The sequence below is a fragment of the Capra hircus genome, chromosome 13, assembly GCF_001704415.2.
Source record: "Capra hircus breed San Clemente chromosome 13, ASM170441v1, whole genome shotgun sequence".
In the NCBI taxonomy this organism is placed as follows: Eukaryota; Metazoa; Chordata; class Mammalia; order Artiodactyla; family Bovidae; genus Capra; species Capra hircus.
Genome location: NC_030820.1, coordinates 43,228,875 through 43,249,483, shown reverse-complemented (window position 1 = coordinate 43,249,483; position 20,609 = coordinate 43,228,875). Strand labels below are relative to the sequence as shown.

Sequence of the window (20,609 nt, the reverse complement as noted above, 5' to 3'; positions counted from 1 at the left end):
CATGAATCGCAGCAAGCCAGGCCTCCCTGTCCATCACCAACTCCCGGAGTTCACTCAGACTCGCGTTCATCGAGTCAGTGATGCCATCCAGCCATCTCATCCTCTGTCATCCACATGGCTCAAAATAGCCTGGAGTTAAAACTCCCCTCCAGGTCCTCCCCAGTATTCTATGCAAAAAAAAGAACTCTTTCACTGGAAGGCAAAAAAATGGACATTAAGGTTGATTGTGCTCAGCTCCCAGCCCATTCAGCCTCTGGCCGATCTCCAGAATTCCTTACCCAGTCATTTAAGAGATAATTACTCAGAACAACCTTGGAGAAGAACAGGCCCCCTTAAGAGTTCAGTTAATACACACTGAGGAAACCAGAATTGACAGAGACACATGTACCCCAATGTTCACTGCAGCACTGTTTATAATAGCCAGGATGTGGAAGCAACCTAGATGTCCATCAGCAGATGAATGGATAAGAAAGCTGTGGTACATATACACAATGGAGTATTACTCAGCCATTAAAAAGAATACATTTGAATCAGTTCTAATGAGATGGATGAAACTGGAGCCGATTATACAGAGTGAAGTAAGCCAGAAAGAAAAACACCAATACAGTATACTAACACATATATATGGAATTTAGAAAGATGGCAATGATGACCCTGTATGTAAGACAGCAAAAGAGACACAGATGTGTAGAGCGGACTTTTGGACTTAGAGGGAGAGGGAGAGGGTGGGATGATTTGGGAGAATGGCATTGAAACATGTATACTATCATGTAAGAATTGAATTGCCAGTCTATGTCTGATGCAGGATACAGCATGCTTGGGGCTGGTGCACAGGGATGACCCAGAGAGATGTTATGGGGAGGGAGATGGGAGGGGGGTTCATGATTGGGAACGCATGTACACCTGTGGTGGATTCATGTCAATGTATGGCAAAACCAATAAAGTATTGTAAAGAAAAATAAAGTAAAAATAAAAATTTTAAAAAAAAAGTTCAATTCATTTCAGTTCAGTCACTCAGTCGTGTCTGACTCCTTGCAACCCCATGAATCACAGCACACCAGGCCTCCCTGTCCATCACCAACTCCCAGAGTTCACTCAGACTCACATCCATCGTGTAGGTAATGCCATCCAGCCATCTCATCCTCTGTCGTCCCCTTCTCCTCCTGCCCCCAATCCTTCCCAGCATCAAGGTCTTTTCCAATAAGTCAACTCTTTGCATGAGGTGGCCAAAGGATTGGAGTTTCAGCTTTAGCATCAGTCCTTCCAATGAACACCCAGGACTGATCTCCTTTAGGATGGACTGGTTGGATCTCCTTGCAGTCCAAGGGACCCTCAAGAGTCTTCTCCAAAACCACAGTTCAAAATCATCAATTCTTCAGTGCTCAGCTTTCATCACAGTCCAACTCTCACATCCACACATGACCACAGGAAAAACCATAGCCTTGACTAGATGGACCTTTGTTGGCAAAGTAATGTCTCTGCTTTTCAATATACTATGTAGGTTGGTCATAACTTTCCTTCCAAGGAGTAAGTGTCTTTTATTTCATGGCTGCAGTCACCATCTGCAGTGATTTTGGAGCCCCAAAAAATAAAGTCTGACTCTGTTTCCACTGTTTTCCCATCTATTTGCCATGAAGTGATGGGACCAGATGTCATGATCTTAGTTTTCTGAATGTTGAGCTTTAAGCCAACTTTTTCACTCTCTTCTTTCACTTTCATCAAGAGGCTTTTTAGTTCCTCCTCACTTTCTTCCATAAGGGTGGTGTCATCTGCATATCTGAGGCTATTGATATTTCTCCCGACAATCTTGATTCCAGCTTGTGCTTCTTCCAGCCCAGCATTTCTCATGATGTACTCTGTACATATGTTAAATAAGCAGGGTGACAATATACAGCTTTGATATACTCCTTTTCCTATTTGGAACCAGTCTGTTGTTCCATGTCCAGTTCTAACTCTTGCTTCCTAACCTGCATATAGGTTTCTCAAGAGGCAGGTCAAGGTGGTGTGGTATTCCTGTCTCTTTCAGAATTTTCCATAGTTTATTGTGATCCACACAGTCAAAGACTTTGGCATAGTCAATAAAGCAGAAATAGATGTTTTTCTGGAACTCTCTTGCTTTTTTGATGATCCAGCAGATGTTGACAGTATGATCTCTGGTTCCTCTGCCTTTTTGAAGACCAGCTTGAACATCTGGATATTCACGGTTCAAGTATTGCTGAAGCCTGGCTTGGAGAATTTTGAGGATTACTTTGCTAGCGTGTGAGATGAGTGCAATTGTGCAGTAATTTGAGCATTCTTTGACATTGCCTTTCTTTGGGATTGGAATGAAAACTGACCTTTTCCAGTCCCATGGCCACTGTTGAGTTTTCCAGATTTGCTGGCATATTGAGTGTAGCACTTTCACAACATCATCTTTCAGGATTTGAAACAGCTCAACTGGAATTCCATCACCTCCACTAGCTTTGTTCATAGTCATGCTTCTGAGTTGGCCCCACTTTCCCCAGTGCCTGTGATGGTTGATGGCCATCTCCCCCTCAGTAGGCATCAGTGCCAAGCAAGAGTGGCTGCAGGAGGAGCCTGTGCAGGGGGGGTGGCCTGGACTGACGTGGTCCTGCAGGCTGGTCAGAGCATCAGGCAGTGCCCCATGGACTTGAGAGCAGTTACATATGCACACACTCAAGCAAAGTAGAGTCTTGGCTCCTTGCACCCTCTGGTAAAGCCCCACAAGGTTTCAAATGAGTCGAAGGGGCTCATCTTCCCAGGGCCCATCCTCAGACCTGGGGTTCCTAACATGGGTCTTAAACCCCTCGATCTTTAAGGACAATGTCTGAGCCTGTTGGTACTTCTCCTCTTCTGTGTCACCTGCTAGGGGTGTGGATCTTAACTAGATTTCTTCTCCTACATGCCAGCTAGACTCTGTGAGTTCTTTCGTGATGGCCTCAGGTGTAGAAGAGCCACTGCTCTCCTGCTACTCTTCAAATTTTTTGCAGGAAGAGTTACTCTCTATATAGTGGCATTTTATTTGTTATTGTTGCTGCACAACTCAGCAGGGGAATCTAGTTACCCAACCAGGGATCAAACCTATGCCCCCTGCAGTGGAAGCATGGATTATTAACCATTGGACCACCAGGGAAGTCTCCAACTCTGCTTTTTAATCCCCTCCCAAGTATCCTCGCTTTGAAGTCTTTATTATTTCACATACACAAAAAGCAAGAAGACTTAAACTAGAGACACAGTTTTTAATTAGCTCCACCAATCATAACAACTCTCTCCACACCCCGAAAATCAGTAAATTCTGATAGAACCATGATGGATCGCTCACAATCAGTACTCTTCGGAAAATGGATAGTCAGGGTGATCAGCAAGGCTGAAAGAGAAGGAGGGATGTTAATTTATTAATTCTGTATCACATGGCCAAGGAGAGTGCTTCTCTGTGTATGTAGCCAAGATAGCCTAAACATCTCAGTCTACAATCACATCCCACCTTCTACCCCAGGCACCCAGGTCCATGTGTGAACAGTGCCTGCGTGTGTGATTGCCACAGTCACAAGCAATATAAACATCACAGTGATATTTACCTTGATTGGAATTACAGTTTATAAGAAGGTCTGAGAACTACAGCTAAAACATCAAGGTCATTTCAGCCCTAGGTGGAACATTTGGTCCTGTGTGGTGATGATGATGATCTCAGTAACAATTGTGCAGACCTTTTTAACACATCCATTCAACAAGTAAGTACTGAGCACCCCCCAAAATAGAAGGCATTCCATTAAGAAACTTCTGATCTCTTGAGATGTCACGGACTCATAAGCAACAATACTGATAAAGTGAGATGACTATTTTCTTAATTTACAAAGGATTAAAACAGTGGTTAATTAATAATTAGTATTACTGCTGCTCTCCTTTTTTTCACTATGTTTTTACTTTTCTTCCTAAATTTATTCCTTTCCATTTATTTCATTAGAGAGTACATTCTGAGTGATTCCATATGCCAAGAGTTATGCTGTTGACTTAAACCCACAAACATGAGTAAGGCCAGGCACTGACAGCCTGATGAAGATGAACAGAGAAGTATGCTGAAAAGTTTTTGAGTACAGAAAAGTAAATTTCCATCTTTTTGTTTTCATTTGTAATATCCTTTTTCAGAATCATGATATAGCTTTACAAACAGGAGACAAAGTTTTGACATCTTTCATTTAAAACTAAATCTTCCTTTTACTAATAATTTGTATTACCTTCTCTCTAAACTCTCTTCTAATATCTCTGTTTGATTACCCTTCTTTCTCTTCAATCCTGACATCCTCCTGCAGTAATTAGGCAGCTGGAATTTCATGTTAGTGACTAAATCAAAGTCAAGGAGTTGGGGGTTTCCTAGAGGATAATCCCTGATGAACAAAGGCAACACTGGAGTGAGTCTTTACTCAAGAAACCAGAGAGACCCAGACGATCTTACCTGGGTGTGTCCTGCTAAGGACACGGCCATCACTCACTGGAGGGTCAGTTAAGCTCATGATTGCCTTGTAATTCAGTTTTGTGAGATTATAAGGATGAGGACACGGGATTTTTAATAGGGGGAAAAGGCCAAAGAAGAGATCTATTTGAAAGAAATGGATGGTGTCTTGGTAAAGAAAGGCCCATTAGGGAGAAAATTCACCAGACACTTAGGGAAGGGAGTGGAGGCTGGGCCATGTGACCTCTCAGTACTGATGCATTCTGCCTTTCATGAGACTTTGCTCCATAAAAAATATCAACAATATATTTTACAATTGTGTTAGGATAAACACAAATGTAGTCCAAGCTGGATTCATTATTAATAGTCACTATTAATCATTTCCTCCCAATTTTATAAAAAGTTTAAAGACAAAATATGTTCACAGGTCCCTAAAAGAATAGTGGGCTGCAGGCACTGTTCCCTCTGTGTCTACTGGATTCCTGGACCCTGAGAGGAGATACATTAGTCACAGGGATTAGGGGCACAAAGTAGTGAATTCAACACCATGTCAAATATGGGGATTTTATTTATGGGCTGTCCTGGGCCCTAGTCACATTTCTGTTGGTCAGAGATGGAGCCGTGGAGGAAACCTTTGGTCTGAGGTCTGCATGAAGCCCCAGGTTTACACCTACTCTGGAAACCAGGACTGTCTTCTGAGAATTAAGCTTTTAAAAAGCTTAGTTCCTCTACTGACCTGCCTGCTACAAAAAAGAGTGTATGTATGAAATATACACAAGTCACTTACAAGACTAAATCATAATATCGTATGTTACTGTTGAGGCCATCAATTGCTTTCATGTCTTCCGGAGTCAATTCAAAGTCGAGAACCTGGAATAAAGGAAGAATCACATTGACTTCTCCCCTAAGAAGCTGGCCTCCCCCAGGGACTGGAGGACTTTCCAGCTGGATGGAGACAAGAAGAGGAGACAGAGAAGCCGTGTCTGTCTTCAGCTTCCAGGTGAACAACCTGGGACCCTCTGCAGAGTTCTCACTTCTTTCTACAACCTCTACTTTTCTACTCCAGTTCTCAGACACACACACACAGGTTGCAAGGCATCAATCCCCTATCTTTCCACGTGAATTTCTTTTGACAGAAGACAAGCAAACAAAAATCAACTTTTTTGCAAACAAAGGCACTGTTGGACAACCTGGACAAAATACGTGCACTTGACTGAACACTAGACTGTTTTCTTCCTTCTTAACATTCCCTAAAATATGACACAGCATAGAGCTTAAGCAAGTATGGAAAAGAGGATCCCCCTGTGAAAACCTAATCAAGAATCTGATAGCAAACTTATTCATTACCTATGAATAAATCTAAAACATTGATTATGTACATGTCTCTGTGAGAAAGTTATGAAATGCATTTAAAATATTAAAGAATACTTGAATAATTAAAAATGCATATCATAGTCACAAAATGGAAATGTCAGTTTTGTATAGAAATCAATTTTCTCCAAAGTGAGAAATGCAATGTGAACCAAAGTCTTAAACAGTTATTCTTTTGTGGAAGTTGGTAGATTGATACTAAATTTTATATAAAAAAACAGCTAGTCAAGAGCAGTGAAGACATACTTGAAGGGAAAAAAAGAATGTTATTTAAAACAAGTTTATTTTCCACTATAATAAAGTAGTACAGAGAAGTAAATAGTTAAATAGAACAGAGAGAGGCCAGAAATGTACTTATGAACATTTGAAACATGACAGAGTTGACAGTGAAAATCTGTGGGAAAATACTGACACATAGATTTCTGTTTAACTATATGTATATACCTTTTCATGTCATAGTTAAAAATCAGTTTAAGTGTATTACAGATCGACATTTGAGTGGAAACAAAAAACCAGTTTATTAGGGAACATTTCCCTTACCCTTGACTTGGATTTCCCTGGTGGCTCAGACGGTAAAGCGTCTGTCTACAATGTGGGAGACCCAGGTTCGATCCCTGGGTTGGGAAGATCCCCTGGAGAAGGAAATGGCAATCCACTCCAGGACTATTGCCTGGAAAATTCCATGGACAGAGGAGCCTGGTAGGCTACAGTCCATGGGGTCGCAAAGAGTCCGACACGACTGAGCGACTTCTGTTTCACTGACTTAGTTTGACCTGTAACTTCCACTGAACAGTGATATTTCCCTGGAGTGGTGAGTCAGATCTGAGCCCAGACAGGAAGAGGATTTTTCCCACTCACTGACTAGGGCTAATAGCACTGTGATGAGATAAAGACCAAGTAGGTTGACAACAGTCTAGCCAAATATATATGAAAATATATATACAGAGAAGCATGCAGTCTCCTCTTACAATAGCCTCATCCACCTGCTAAAGCAGAAGTGCCGAGCAGCTCTGCACTGCACTGCAAATGCCCAAAAGAGCTCAGCCAAGAAGACAACAGCTTAGCTGAGTGCAGGTTGATTGTGAAACCACAGAATAGAGAGATGCGTAAACGATCTCTGCCTTAAACCCTTAAATGGGGGCGATTTCCTGTACAGCTAGACTAATGGTATAATATAAAAATAAAAAGACATACAATCTAATGAAAATGTACAAAGTCATAAACAGGAACATCACAAAGGCAGAAACTGAAATGCATGAAAATGAAACTACATTAATATTCAGAGAAATGTAAAATAAAACCAGGATGAATTGGTTCAGGATGGCTACTCTCACTCGTGTGTCCCCAAGTTCATATGTTGTTAACCTTACCCTCACTGTGATGGTGCTAGAAAGGGAGCTTCTGAGGGGTGATTAGTTCATGACAGTGGAGCTTTTGTGAACGAGACTTGAACAGTATCATATTCATATGAGAGACCTCAGAGAGCTCTGTTGCCCACTCCACCGTGTTAAGATACAAGGAGAAGCCTGTGACCTGGAGGAGAGCCCTCACCTGATCACCCAGGCACCCTGGCTCCAGTCTTTCAGCTTTAGAACTGTGAGGAATGCATTTCAATTCTTTTTCTAAGCCACTCAATCTGTGGTATTTTGTTAGAGCAGCCTAAACAGTTTAAGAAAATCACATAATGCAATTTTGTCAATTGAAAACAAAGAAAATAAGATGTCATTTGCACAAGCTGACAGAATAAGTTCCAGATGTAATGCTGGATCTAAAATCTCTACTTTCTGTGCAACCTTAACTCTCTCCAGCCATGCCACCTCTCCTGTTGCCACATCAGGAGGGGAAAACCACTGGAAACACACACAAGGCATTCATGCACAGGGAAAAACAGGTAACTCATTTTGACGCAAAATTAATCTGAGAGCTGGACAAAAATGACCCTCATGAAGGATATTGCTTAGGAGCCCTCTGCCCACAGCCCCACTCATCACCTGCATGTTCTCTTTGATCCGCTTCCTGTTGTAACTCTTGGCCAGAACCACAACCCCACGTTGTATCTGGTAGCGAAGGGCAACCAGAGCTGGGGTTTGCTTGTGCTTTTTGGCAATGGCACAAAGAACCGGGTCCTCCAAAAGAATAGGGTAGTTCGGGTTCACCCTGAAAGGAAATTAAGAAATCCTGAGGAGCTGAGAGTGAGTACTCAGTTTCTAAGAGGCTTTTCAAACAGACCAAGTAGGTCCACTCTAGACCAGTGCTTTTCAAAGTGTGGTCCAGGGACCAGCAGCATCGGTTTCACCTGGAGTCTTATTAGAAATCCCATGGCTTAGCTGAAGTCAAACTGAATCAGAAACTCGACTCTGTCACTTCCCTATCTGTGTTTACAAAGTTCTCCTGGTCACCTGGGTGTATACTGAAATGAGATCAATGCTTCCACAGCTGTGGTTTTGTTCTTGTACATTTCAGGGGTTGGTTTTCCTCTCCAATCATAGCCCCAAAGTAAGTACAAGAGCATAAAAGGAGAAGCAAAAGACTGGGATACTTTTTAGTTTAACTTTCTCAGTATTGATAAAAATTGAGTAGTCTCATAGTAACTATTCTTTTCATCACTATTTACAGTGTGCAGTACTTGTACAGATGTTTAAAAAAATGATTCAAATTGTCACTTTTTTTTTTTTTTTTGGATCATCATTGACCTGGGAGGTTTATTATCCTGACTTTCGGCATACGGTAAGGGAAGCTCAGAGTCTTTTACTAGCAATGTGTTCATTAGTAAGTAAATCATGTCTTAAGCTTATGTCTTAGATCTCAACTGGGGGATTATATATAGATTTTAATGCAGTCACTTGTTATTAATTAATCTACAACAAGACACATATAATGTAAAAAATAATTGGCTGGGTGATGAGAAGACAAAAGAGAAGTCTCTTCCATTTCCCCTCTCTACCGCCTGCCAGTTGAGAGCACTGAGTACAATATAACAAAACATATTCCATGAAAAATTGAATTTTAGGTAAACTCTCTGTTGTCTTATTAGTGTTCATTACCAATTTTTCAATCGTTGGGATCCCAGAGCACCATAAGCAACAAGAACAATATCATGTGACTTGCAGAACTCCAACAGTTTGTTCTGATTGAGATAAGGGTGACATTCTACCTGCAGAATGCCAACATAGAAGAGTGTCAGGTTATGTAGGAAGGTGATATCAATATGACAGAGAAAGGCAAAAAGTTTAAAACATCTAAAGAAAAAATAAACTATGGAACACTAAATTGGAACTGAAAATATCAATATCAGGTAATTTTTTAAAGAAATACATATTATATCTCTATTCCTGAAAACAGAAAAAGTAATAACATTCCTGAGAACAAGCAACCCTAGGGACCAGAACTCAGTTACTAAATACATTACCAGGGGACATACCTAACTCCAGATCTGAGACAAGAAAACAACTGTTTGAGCCTTGGACATCAATTCTTGCAAAAAGCAAGAATTTGCTCCAAGATACATGAATAAATGTCTGCAGGACAAAAGAACCAGATTGATGGGTTCCCATTGGTAACATCTGAGTAGATTTTAACACCAAAGGGAATCATGAATGAGAGCAAATGTAGCACGCAGAGTCAACAAAAATCCCTGAGAGAGAGAGAAAGAGCAAAAACGTTTCCGTCTACAGATGATTATTATGAAAACTCCTTTCTCAGAAACTGACAATTAAAGGGAAGAAAGGACATTTTTGATTTGTCTTATAGGAATGCTGCTGCTGCTGCTGCTAAGTCGCTTCAGTCATGTCTGACTCTATGCAACCCCATAGACGGCAGCCCACCAGGCTCCACTGTCCATGGGATTTTCCAGGCAAGAGTACTGGAGTGGGGTGCCACTGCCTTCTGTCTTATGGGAATAGGTGCATATTATCCTGACTTAATGAGGGAATTTTATTTTTACAATAAAATGTCAGGTAAGAAGATTAAAAAGTGCTTACATTGAAAATATTGAAAATTGTCCTAGAAAAATAATTAATTCAGGTGAACATCATTGATGGATTGTCAACCATTATATGAAAACTTGGGGGAAACTGAAATTCCTTTGATGACAATTATTATCCAGTAGATGACTAGGCAATTTCAACATGGGAAATACACATTTCCAAATTAAAAATCTAGCTACCAGTAGCTTTACTAGGAGAACAAAAATACCATCATCACAGTGGGATAGCTGGTCATCACGTGCTTCCTGCTGGGTGCCATGTGAGGGGAACAGCATGCAAAGGACATATGCCCAAAATGTATAAATTTATGAACATGAGTAAGGGGTTCAGGTCTATCTGTTAATTTACAGGAATTGAGAAACAAATTAACAATACAAGATGATAGCCTGATAAATCTATTATATTTGTTGAAAAATTGTTTGGATATCATGGTTAAAAATTATAATTGAGTGACCATGACAGATTAAAAGAGCTTGAGATACATGACTCAGAGTGAACATGTGAGCCACAATGAGATCAGTTCAAGCTAATATTACACATGTAAATATACATATATATGAACACACATACACATCTGCCAATGTGGCAAAATGTGAAACATTTTGCATACAAGAGGGAAAATATGGGTGTCCTTGACCGTACCCTTAATTTTTTAATATCTGAAAATTTTCACAATGAAAACTTGGAGGCAAAATTAATGCTAAAATCACAATAGTTTTGAAGCCCTTTTAATTTAGAATATTGATTATACATATATGCTGTGCTGTGCTTAGTTGTGCAGTCATGTCCAACCCCTTGTGACCCCATGGACTGTAACTTGCCAGGATCCCCTGTCCATGGGGATTCTCCAGACAAGAATACTGGAGTGGGTTGCCATGCCGTCCTCCAGGGGATCTTTCCAACCCAGGGATCAAACCCAGGTCTCCTGCATTGCAGGCAGAATCTTTACCATCTGAGCCACCAGGGAAGCCCAAGAATATTGGAATGGGTAACCTATCCTTTCTCCAGGGACCTTGCTTCTATCGCCAGTCACATCCACAACAGGGTATTGTTTTTGCTTTGGTTCCATCCCTTCCTTCTTTCTGCAGTTATTTCTCCACTGATGTCCAGTAGCATATTGGCACCTACCAACCTGGGGAGTTCCTCTTTCAGTATCCTATCATTTTGCCTTTTCATACTGTTCTCAAGGCAAGAATACTGAAGTAGTTTGCCATTCCCTTCTCCAGTGGACCACATTCTGTCAGACCTCTCCACCATGACCTGCCCATCCTGGGTGGCCCCACACAGCATGGCTTAGTTTCACTGAGTTAGACAAGACCATTCAGGTATGACCTAAATCTAATCCCTTATGATTATACAGTGGAAGTGAGAAATAGATTTAAGGGACTAGATCTGACAGACAGAGTGCCTGATGAACTGTAGAGAGAGGTTTCTGACATTGTACAGGAGACACAGATCAAGACCATCCCCATGGAAAAGAAATGTGAAAAAGCAAAATGGTTGTCTGAGGAGGCCTTTCAAATAGCTGTGAAAAGAAAAATGAAAAGCAAAAGAGAAAAGGAAAGATATAAGCATCTGAATGCAGAGTTCCAAACAATAGCAAGAAGAGATAAGAAAGCCTTCCTCAGCGATCAGTGCAAAGAAATAGAGGAAAACAACAGAATGGGAAAGACTAGAGATCACTTCAGGAAAATCAGAGATACCAAGGGAATATTTCATGCAAAGATGAGCTCAATAAAGGACAGAAATGGTCTGGACCTAACAGAAGCAGAAGATATTAAGAAGAGGTGGCAAGAATACACAGAAGAAAGGTACAAAAAAAGAGCTTCTGACCTAGATAATCATGATGGTGTGATCACTCACCTAGAGCCAGACATCCTGGAATGTGAAGTCAAGTGGGCCTTAGAAAGCATCACTATGAACAAAGCTAGTGGAGGTGATGGAATTCCAGATGAGCTATTTCAAATCCTGAAAGATGATGCTGTGAAAGTGCTTCACTTAATATGTCAGCAAATCTGGAAAACTCAACAGTGGCCACAGGACTGGAAAAGGTCAGTTTTCATTCCAATCCCAAAGAAAGGCAATGCCAAAGAATGCTCAAACTACTGCAAGTTGCACTCATCTCACACGCTAGCAAAGTAATGCTCAAAATTCTCCAAGCCAGGCTTTAGCAGTACGTGAACCGTGAACCTCCAGATGTCCAAGCTGGTTTTAGCAAAGGCAGAGGAACCAGAGATCAAATTGCCAACATCTGCTGGATCATCAAAAAAGCCAAAGAGTTTCAGAAAAACGTCTATTTCTGCTTTATTGACTATGCCAAAGCCTTTGACTGGGTGGATCACAATAAACTGTGGAAGATTATGAAAGAGATGGGAATACCTGACCTGCCTCTTGAGAAACCTGTATGCAGATCAGGAAGCAATAGTTAGAACTGGACATAGGACAACAGACTGGTTCCTAATAGGAAAAGGAGTACATCAAGGCTGAATATTGTCACCTGCTTATTTAACTTATACACAGAATACATCCTGAGAAACTCTGGGCTGGAGGAAGCACAAGCTGGAATCAAGATTGCTGGGAGAAATATCAGTAACCTCAGATATGCAGAGGACACCACCCTTATGGCAGAAAGTGAAGAGGAACTAAAAAGCCTCCTGATGAAAGTGGAAGAGAAGAGTGAAAAAGTTGGCTTAAAGCTCAACATTCAGAAAACGAAGATCGTGGCATCCGGTCCCATCACTTCATGGGAAATAGATGGGGAAACAGTGGAAACAGTGTCAGACTTTATTTTTGGGGCTCCAAATTCACTACAGATGGTGACTGCAGCCATGAAATTAAAATACGCTTACTCCTTGGAAGGAAAGTTATGACCAATCTAGACAGCATATTAAAATGTGCTAGACATTAAAATGTCTCTAGACAGCAGAGACATTACTTTGCCAACAAAGGTCTGTCTAGTCAAGGCTATGGTTTTTCCAGTGGTCATGTGTGGATGTGAGAGTTGGACTGTGAACAAAGCTGATCGCTGAAGAATTGATGCTTTTGAACCGTGATGTTGGAGAAGACTCTTGAGAGTTCCTTGGACTGCAAGGAGGTCCAACCAGTTCATCCTAAAGGAGATCGGTCCTGGGTGTTCATTGGAAGGACTGATCTGAAGCTGAAACTCCAATACTTTGGCCACCTCTTGCGAAGAGTTGACTCACTGGAAAAGACCCTGATGCTGGGAGGGATTAGGGGCAGGAGGAGAAGGGGACGACAGAGGATGAGATGGCTGGATGGCATCACCGACTTGATGGACATGAGTTTGAGTGAACTCTGGGAGTTGGTGATGGACAGGGAGGCCTGGCCTGTTGTGATTCATGGGGTCACAAAGAGTAGGACATGACTGAGTGACTGAACTGAACTGATATATATATTTATCCTGAATTTTACAAGCTGCATTTTCTTCAGGTTGTACCTTATAGACATTGTTGTTGTTGTTTACTCATTAAGTCGTTTGATTCTTTAGTGGCCCAATAGGCTTCCTAGGCAAGAATATTGGAGTGAGTTGCCATTTCTTTCTCCAGGGCATCTTACCAACCCAGGGACTGAACCAGAGTCTCCTGCATTGGCAGGCAGATTCTTTACACTGCGCCACCAGGGAGCTTGTGGACATTATGTTATATGAAATACAGCAGTTGCAGAAAGACCGATGTTAATACCTAAATTGGTCAAACTCACGGAATTAAAGAGTAATGTGATGGTTACCATAGGGTGGGGGGGGGGGGAAGTAGGGAGAAATCAGTATTTCCTATTCATAGGTACAAAGTCTCAGTTATACAAGGTGAATAAATTCTAGAGACTTACTGTACAGCATCGTCCCTATGCTTAAAGTTATTGTATTATATAACACAATACAATAAACTTAAAGTACATTGTATTGCGCAGTGTTATATACTTAAAATGTTTTTAAATGAATCATTTTAACTTTTCTTACAGCAATAAAGTAAAAAATTAAAAAAAAATAAGAGTACAGAACCAAACAAAGAAAAATGTATTTAAACAGTTAACTTTATGATAGACATCAATGGGAGAAAAAGATTAAGACTGAGTAAATCACGGGGTGTGCTCTGAGTAAATCACAGGGTGTGCTCTAATTCCTGCCTATTTTATCTACTGTTAGTATTGCTATAAGATGTTGATTTCACTCTATAACCTGAATGATTTTCATAGCCTCCAGTAAATTTTTTTGTACTGTGCTTCCTGTTGAAGACCCTATAAACGCAGAGACACCAAGACTAAGGATTTGGGTATCCAAACCCCACACAAACTCTTAACACTTGTCTCAGCTGATTTATCTCTATTTACTTCCTATTCCATGTTTTAATGGTCTTTCTTCGGGTACATAGTTTCCTCTGAGGCAATTTTACCGTCTGATTTCTGGAGATCCTTTCAGCTCAGGGAAACACCTCCTTCCTCTAAGTTCTAGGGGACTAGCCTAACTCCCTTCACCTCCATTACCTTCCCTCAGTCCTCACCACAATTTAGCAGGGAGCCATCCCCAGATTTTCCACCCAGACTTTTTCAGACAGAGATACCTTTTTTGGTTCTATTTACACCATCCAGACAGGGGCTCTGATCCCTAGAATCATCTGTCCACAGAGATCGGATGAACAGGAGGGGAGGAGAGACAGACAGACATCAGGCTGAAGTCCAAGAAGGAGGTTCTGAAGAGCAGGAGGGAGAAGATCCTCACCTGGTTGCAGACAGGCTTGTACTTGAGCCCGGGTTTGTTCAGGATCTTCTCCAGCTGCTTGTGGTTGAAATTGGACACCCCGATGGACTTGGCCAGCCCTGCATCTTTACATGTCTCCAGGGCCTGGGGAGGGAAGGGTGGTGAGCAGTAATTAGAAATGAGTGATAGATCAAGAATAAATGCTGGAAAAAATCTGTAAAAAGTGTCTCGTGTCAAGAATTGACATTGATTTTAAGAAAGAAGAAAGGAGAAGAAGGTCATGACACAAGAAGAAGAATTAATCATCTCCTCCTTAGAAAACCCTAGAGAAGACATATCACATGGAAGGAAATAGATGCCTGGCTTCACCGTCCCAGATTCCGTCCTTTTCTGTGAACATTTCAGCAATGGTTTCCTCCCCACAACCCCAGCATCCCAGTCCTTAGATTCTTGAACTGCTGAGTCTGACCGTCCACAGCCCATTCTCACAGGTGGAAGAAATGAAGGTGGTTCCCTGTCTCCTGACTCCTCCCCTGGTTTTCTCCTCCCTGGACTCACCTCCCACGTGCGACAGAGATCTACTGAGTCATACATTATTTTTCCATTTTCATCTTTTGGAAAAAGTTCCTCTCCTGGCTGGAATAGAAGCAGTCATTTTAGAGATGTCATAAAACAATTTCTCCATTTAGTCAGCCTGCCAGGCACATCTAGGACCAGGACATTAACGTCCATAAGACAGGTTTACAACATTCCAGATCTCTTACACTTACCATATGTTTTAATAAATAGAACTTTCTAGGTCCTAAAGGGGACTCATTGTGACTGATGCAAAGAATGGCAATGTTACATGGCTTTATTTCCAGAATAAAAATTACAGTCTTGACTTAGATGTGATACAGTTTCTTTTCTCTCTGATCATCTGATAGCCCTAGGGCAGACACATGAACCAACAAGACTATCCTTAGGTTGATATGAGCTGTGAAAGATCCAGACATGTTCTCAAATGTTCATGACCATGAGCCTTGAACTAATCAAGGTTAATTTACCACTGATGGAAAATGTTGATATAAAAATAAAGCCAACCAAGAGTAATGGAAAGTTAAGTAGTGGGGGGGGGGGGAAGGAGACACTTCTGAAGAGTACTGCAGATCCTTAAATCTTCCATAGCTGGGCCTTGCCATCTACATAAACCAATAAACTCTTCTCCATAGGATGGCTTGGCTTGAGTTTATTTCTGCAACTTAACATCAACCTAGAACTCTGGGACAATCTAGAGGGATAGGTTTGGGAGAGCGGTGGGAGGGGGCTTCAGGATGGGAGGGACACATGTATTCCTATGGCCTATTCATGTTTATGTATGGCAAAACAATCACAACATTATAAAGTAATTAACCTCCAATTAAAATAAATAAATAATTAAAAAAAAAACAGTTCAAAGTAATACAGTTCTTAATGGCAAAGTGCAGTCCACAGACCTCATCATGAAGACAGGCAACAGTGTAGGCAAGGTCACCTAAGTCCCAATAAAGGTTTAGACTCACCTAGAGAGAGCACCATCAAATCTGTTCAACTTGAAAGGGTGAAAGATGAGATAAACTCATCTTGTTCGAGTGTAAGGCAATGTCATGCTCACCACAGCTACACCAAACTCTGTGTTCTTAAAATCCCCAAGGGACTCAAGAGTCATATTCAGTACTGTGTGCAGAACTCACCTATTTATATTCCCTCAAATTTTTGAGCGGAGAACATGAGATTATTGAGCTTTTTTCTCTGGGAGGAATGACGAAGAAATTAAAAATTTTTTAAAAACCCCTCAGTAAAAAGATAATCATAAATGATTATTTGGGAATTCTACTCTAGTGAAGAGTATATCCTACTATGAAAAATCTGAAGTCAATCATCCATGCAGGTTGATAGACATTCTGACAAAAGAAATAAAATAGTTGTAATCATACAAATTGCCAACCTTCAGAGCCAGTGGAAAATGAATAATGTAGAGATCGACATAGTCCAGTTGAACATTTTTCAGTGACTTTTCCAAGGCTGGTCGGACCAACTCTGGTTGAAGGAAAGTGGACCAAAGCTGCAGAGATTAAAGAAAGGAAGCTGCATGAAATTAACATTGTAGGTAATTTTGTTTTTATGCTTTCATCTAAAAATCAGAGATTTTTCCTGATTAGAAATGGATGATCACAGAGGAAAACCACCCTATTTCTTTTTCAGTTCCATTTTTTATCTAACCAACCCATGTAAACTTTGTTATTTGATTGAATTTATCATTAGTATATCATTCACAATGGAAGAAAATGACCCAAGAATGAAAAGTATTATCAAATAACTAATGTACCCATCATCTGAATTATGTTTAATAACGTTTAAAAGCAGTTCACAAAGTCAATCTAATTCTATCAAAGAATCAATCCTCTTAGGAGAAATTAGAACCTTTTTGTTTACATAAATGTAGGAAGTGTTTTGAACATATTATTATGTACAGAACATAATTTAAGGCATTTGGTTAGATCTTATGTAATAAAAAAACAGCTCCTCCTATTTCCACCTCTTAGATGAAAGTAAGAACTGAGATTTAGAATTTGAATAAAATTTGGAAAGTTTCCTAGATGATAAGGAAAGCTATAATCTAATTATTTCTGTCTGATTCATTAGCCCATACTAAATCACACTACTCTGGTCTAGGCTCAGAAAAACAAATTGACTTTAATTTAAAATTAAAATTTGAACCAATGATGAGAAAGCCATCATCACTCTCACTTTATTTTTGGATACCAGATTTAATACACAAATATGTGTGAAAAAAGTTGTACCGATAAGCACTGTTCACCAAACAGCTATTGATCTGGCTACATAATTATCACCTGCACACAATGACTTGCATACATGTGCACACACAACACACACAACACCTTTGAAGTGTAGAATATGTCTTCTCTCTTCACAGTGCCATCTGCAATCTTGCTCCGAATGGCTTGTCCAACTTGCCGTTCATTTTGGTACAAATGAGCGCAGTCAATATGGCGGAACCCAACCTCTATAGCCAATTGGGTGACCTCCAGAGCTTCACTCTTAGGAACCTACATACGCAACAAGTGTGGTAGTTGAATATTCACACGATAAATAAACTGCTGATGCGCAAGCTTTGATTTTTCCCAAGAGAAATTAACAAACAAAAGCTTTAATGTTTCTTTGTGCCTTTGGTTAGTTCTGCACGTGTGGTGTTGAACCCATGATAAGTTATCTGAAATTTCCTGTAAAGTTTTTAAATGAACACCCAGGAAGTCTTCAATCCCAGGTGATCAGTGGTTGATCAAAGGCATCAGAGGACCCCAAAAGCCACCTCCAGGTTCAGTGATGTGCTGGAGGAACTCATAAAAGTGAAAAAAGTGAACGTGTTAGTGGTTCAGTTTTGTCCGATTCTTTGCAACTTCATGGACTGTAGTCCGCTAGGCTCCTCTGTCCATGGAATTCTCCAGGCAAGAAAGGAAGATCCCCTTCTCCAGGTATCAAACCTGTGTCTCCTGAGTTGCAAGCGATTCTTTACCATCTGAGCCATAGATATGATTTATACAGTGAGATATTTTATGCAAAGTCAATGAGGGTAAAGGTTCATGATACAAAGCACCAAGAAACAAGGTGAAATCTTCTAAGAGTGCTCTATCTACCAATGTAGTCATGCAGAATACACAAAATAAAAACTGCTGCTAAGTCACTTCAATCGTGTCCGACTCTGTGCGACCCCATAGACAACAGCCCACCAGGCTGCCCCGTCCCTGGGATTCTCCAGGCAGGAACACTGGAGTGGGTTGCCATTTCCTTCTCCAGTGCATGAAAGTGAAAAGTGAAAGTGAAGTTGCTCAGTCCTGTTCGACTCTTAGCGACCCCATGGACTACAGCCTACCAGGCTCCTCCGTCTATGGGATTTTCCAGGCAAGAGTACCAGAGTGGGGTGCCATTTCCTTCTCCGCAAAATAAAAACTATACCTATTCAAAGTGTGCTAAGTGATTTTTTAATGCCTATCCTGGTGGCTCAGATGGTAAAGAATCAGCCTGCAATGCAGGAGATGTGGGTTTGATCTCTGGGTCAGGAACATCCCTTAGAGAATGGAATGGCAACCCACTCCAGTATTCATGTCTGGAAAATCCCATGGAGAGAGGAACCTAGCAGGTTACAGTCCTTGGGTTCGCGAAGAGTTGGACACAACTGGTGGACTACCACTTTTGCTTTCTTTCCCTGGGTAATGATATCACAACCAAGCTAGCTAACAGTTCCATCACCTCACATAGTTAACTTTTATAGGTGTTTGTGAGACCTTTAAGGTCTGCTCTTCTGGCAAATCTCAAGAATATAACCCATTATTATTAACAGTTGCCGCTGTGCTGTACATCAGGTCTCCAGACTTATATATCTTACAACTGAAGGCCTTTACCATTTGACCAGCATCTTTCCATTTTCCCCAACTTTATCCCCAGCTCCTGGTCCCTGAGATTTTACTCTCTGCTTCTATGAGCTCAACTTTTTTTATAGATCCTACTCATAGAGAGATCATGCAATGTTTGTTCTTTATGTCTGACTTATTTTACTCAGCTTAATGTTATCCAAGTTCATCCATGTCGTTGCAAATTATGGATCATTTCTTTTATAAGCCTGAATAATATTTTGCTTCTTTTTATGTGACTTGTAATCTTTTCTTTTTAAAGGAGGTGCTTGTCTAACTTCCATCTGTTGGGTCTAGTTCTGCCTTTCCTTAAATGCAGGGGCATTCAGGGATGTGCTGAGGAATGAATTAGTGAGCTTCAGTAATAGCTGAACCCTTCCCTCTCCTCATCCCAGTTTGCACCACAAAGTCCTGTCTTCTGTCTTCAAAATTTTTCTGAATATTTCCTTCTGTTTCATACATAAAATAAGTGATATTCAAAGTTTAAGGACCAGAACCTTGTCATACAACTATTCAATACATACTGTAAAGACAAGATGAGTAGCAAAATTCCTGGATTCCAGTCTAGTAAATTATCCTCTTTGTCCCTCTTACACTCAAGCACTGAAGACCATAGTTAGATAAAAATATATTACAAAAACCAAGAATTGAAATCTTTTCCTGTAAGACTATAGCTTGTCTCCTCAAATGGCACTGAACTTTCCATTAGAAGTTCCCACTCAGAAACAGAAGTATAGGGCAAAACACAGTTGAAGTCTTTCTTCCCTGTGACCTGCTAGGTATTCCACAGTAGAAAAGCAATTCTCTCCCATTAGTTTTCAGTCACCTCATCTTTAGGAATTTTTACCTCAAATACTTCTCTGGGTCATGTCTTTTTGGAAGGAGGAAATGGTTCTGGAATTAATGAAATATACAGAGAAACCTAGCCATTACAATCACCCTCAAAGCAAAGCAGCTGACAGTCAGTGTTCTTGACAGCTGAGTCTCACCTCTCCTGCCAAGCTGGGAAAGAGATGGAAGCTGGGGGGGAATCCAGAGTAATCTGCAGGTGAGCACAGCCTCAGACCCTGATGCAGAGTGGAGACTGGATGCTCTCTCCCCTTTCACAGGGCATGGCTCTAGCCTGGTTAGTAGAACCACAAGATCCTCCCAGAGTCACACAGGAACTCAGTGCTTGACAACCCAAGTTCCTTCCACTCATGTCACATCCACTACAGTTTATGTCAACCCACAACCACTACTCTTACCTCCTCAGGTGCATAGGTTCCAAAGCCCAGGATAGGAATGAAGTGGCCATCATTAAGCTTCACCCTCTGGTACTTGGGATCCATTGCCTGTTGCTCTTCTGAGTAAGCAGACTCTGATTTTCTTCTTCTGCCCTCACAGGTTATAAGTAATACGAAGGTAACACCCCAACTGCACTGTCCAATGTCAGCAGATACATTGTAGGAGGGGCATGATTGAACCAATACCCACGGAGTAAGAAATAAACAAAGGGTGTTAACTTGTTTGCTTTTTTATCAGAACAATATTCCTATGATACAGTGATATAAATCATCAATTTCTTGGACATTTTTACTTTATTTTTTAATTTTAATTTTTATTTTATTTTACTTTATTTTACTTTACAATACTGT

The 20,609-nt window shown here is 40.7% G+C and overlaps 1 protein-coding gene across 1 annotated transcript; it reads right to left on the bottom strand.

Moving 5' to 3' along the window:
- LOC102188418 (dihydrodiol dehydrogenase 3-like) lies at positions 3,226-20,329 on the bottom strand. The gene is made up of 9 exons (XM_005688138.1): positions 20,220-20,329; positions 17,443-17,610; positions 16,488-16,604; positions 15,080-15,157; positions 14,543-14,665; positions 8,866-8,975; positions 7,813-7,978; positions 5,238-5,320; positions 3,226-3,367 (listed from the first exon to the last, which is right to left on the bottom strand). The coding sequence occupies exons 1-9, from the start codon at positions 20,301-20,303 to the stop codon at positions 3,325-3,327; spliced, it is 972 nt and encodes a 323-aa protein (XP_005688195.1). The 5' UTR covers positions 20,304-20,329; the 3' UTR covers positions 3,226-3,324.

Excerpts from the sequence above, each read along its gene's own strand:
- LOC102188418 (XM_005688138.1), bottom strand. The coding sequence starts at position 20,303 with ATGGATCCCAAGTACCAGAGGGTGAAGCTTAATGATGGCCACTTCATT. Across the intron at positions 16,605-17,442 it reads ACATATTCTACACTTCAAAG|CTTTGGTCCACTTTCCTTCA; the intron begins GTGTTGTGTGTG and ends TAATCTCTGCAG. Across the intron at positions 8,976-14,542 it reads ACAAGCCTGTCTGCAACCAG|GTAGAATGTCACCCTTATCT; the intron begins GTGAGGATCTTC and ends GGCATTCTGCAG.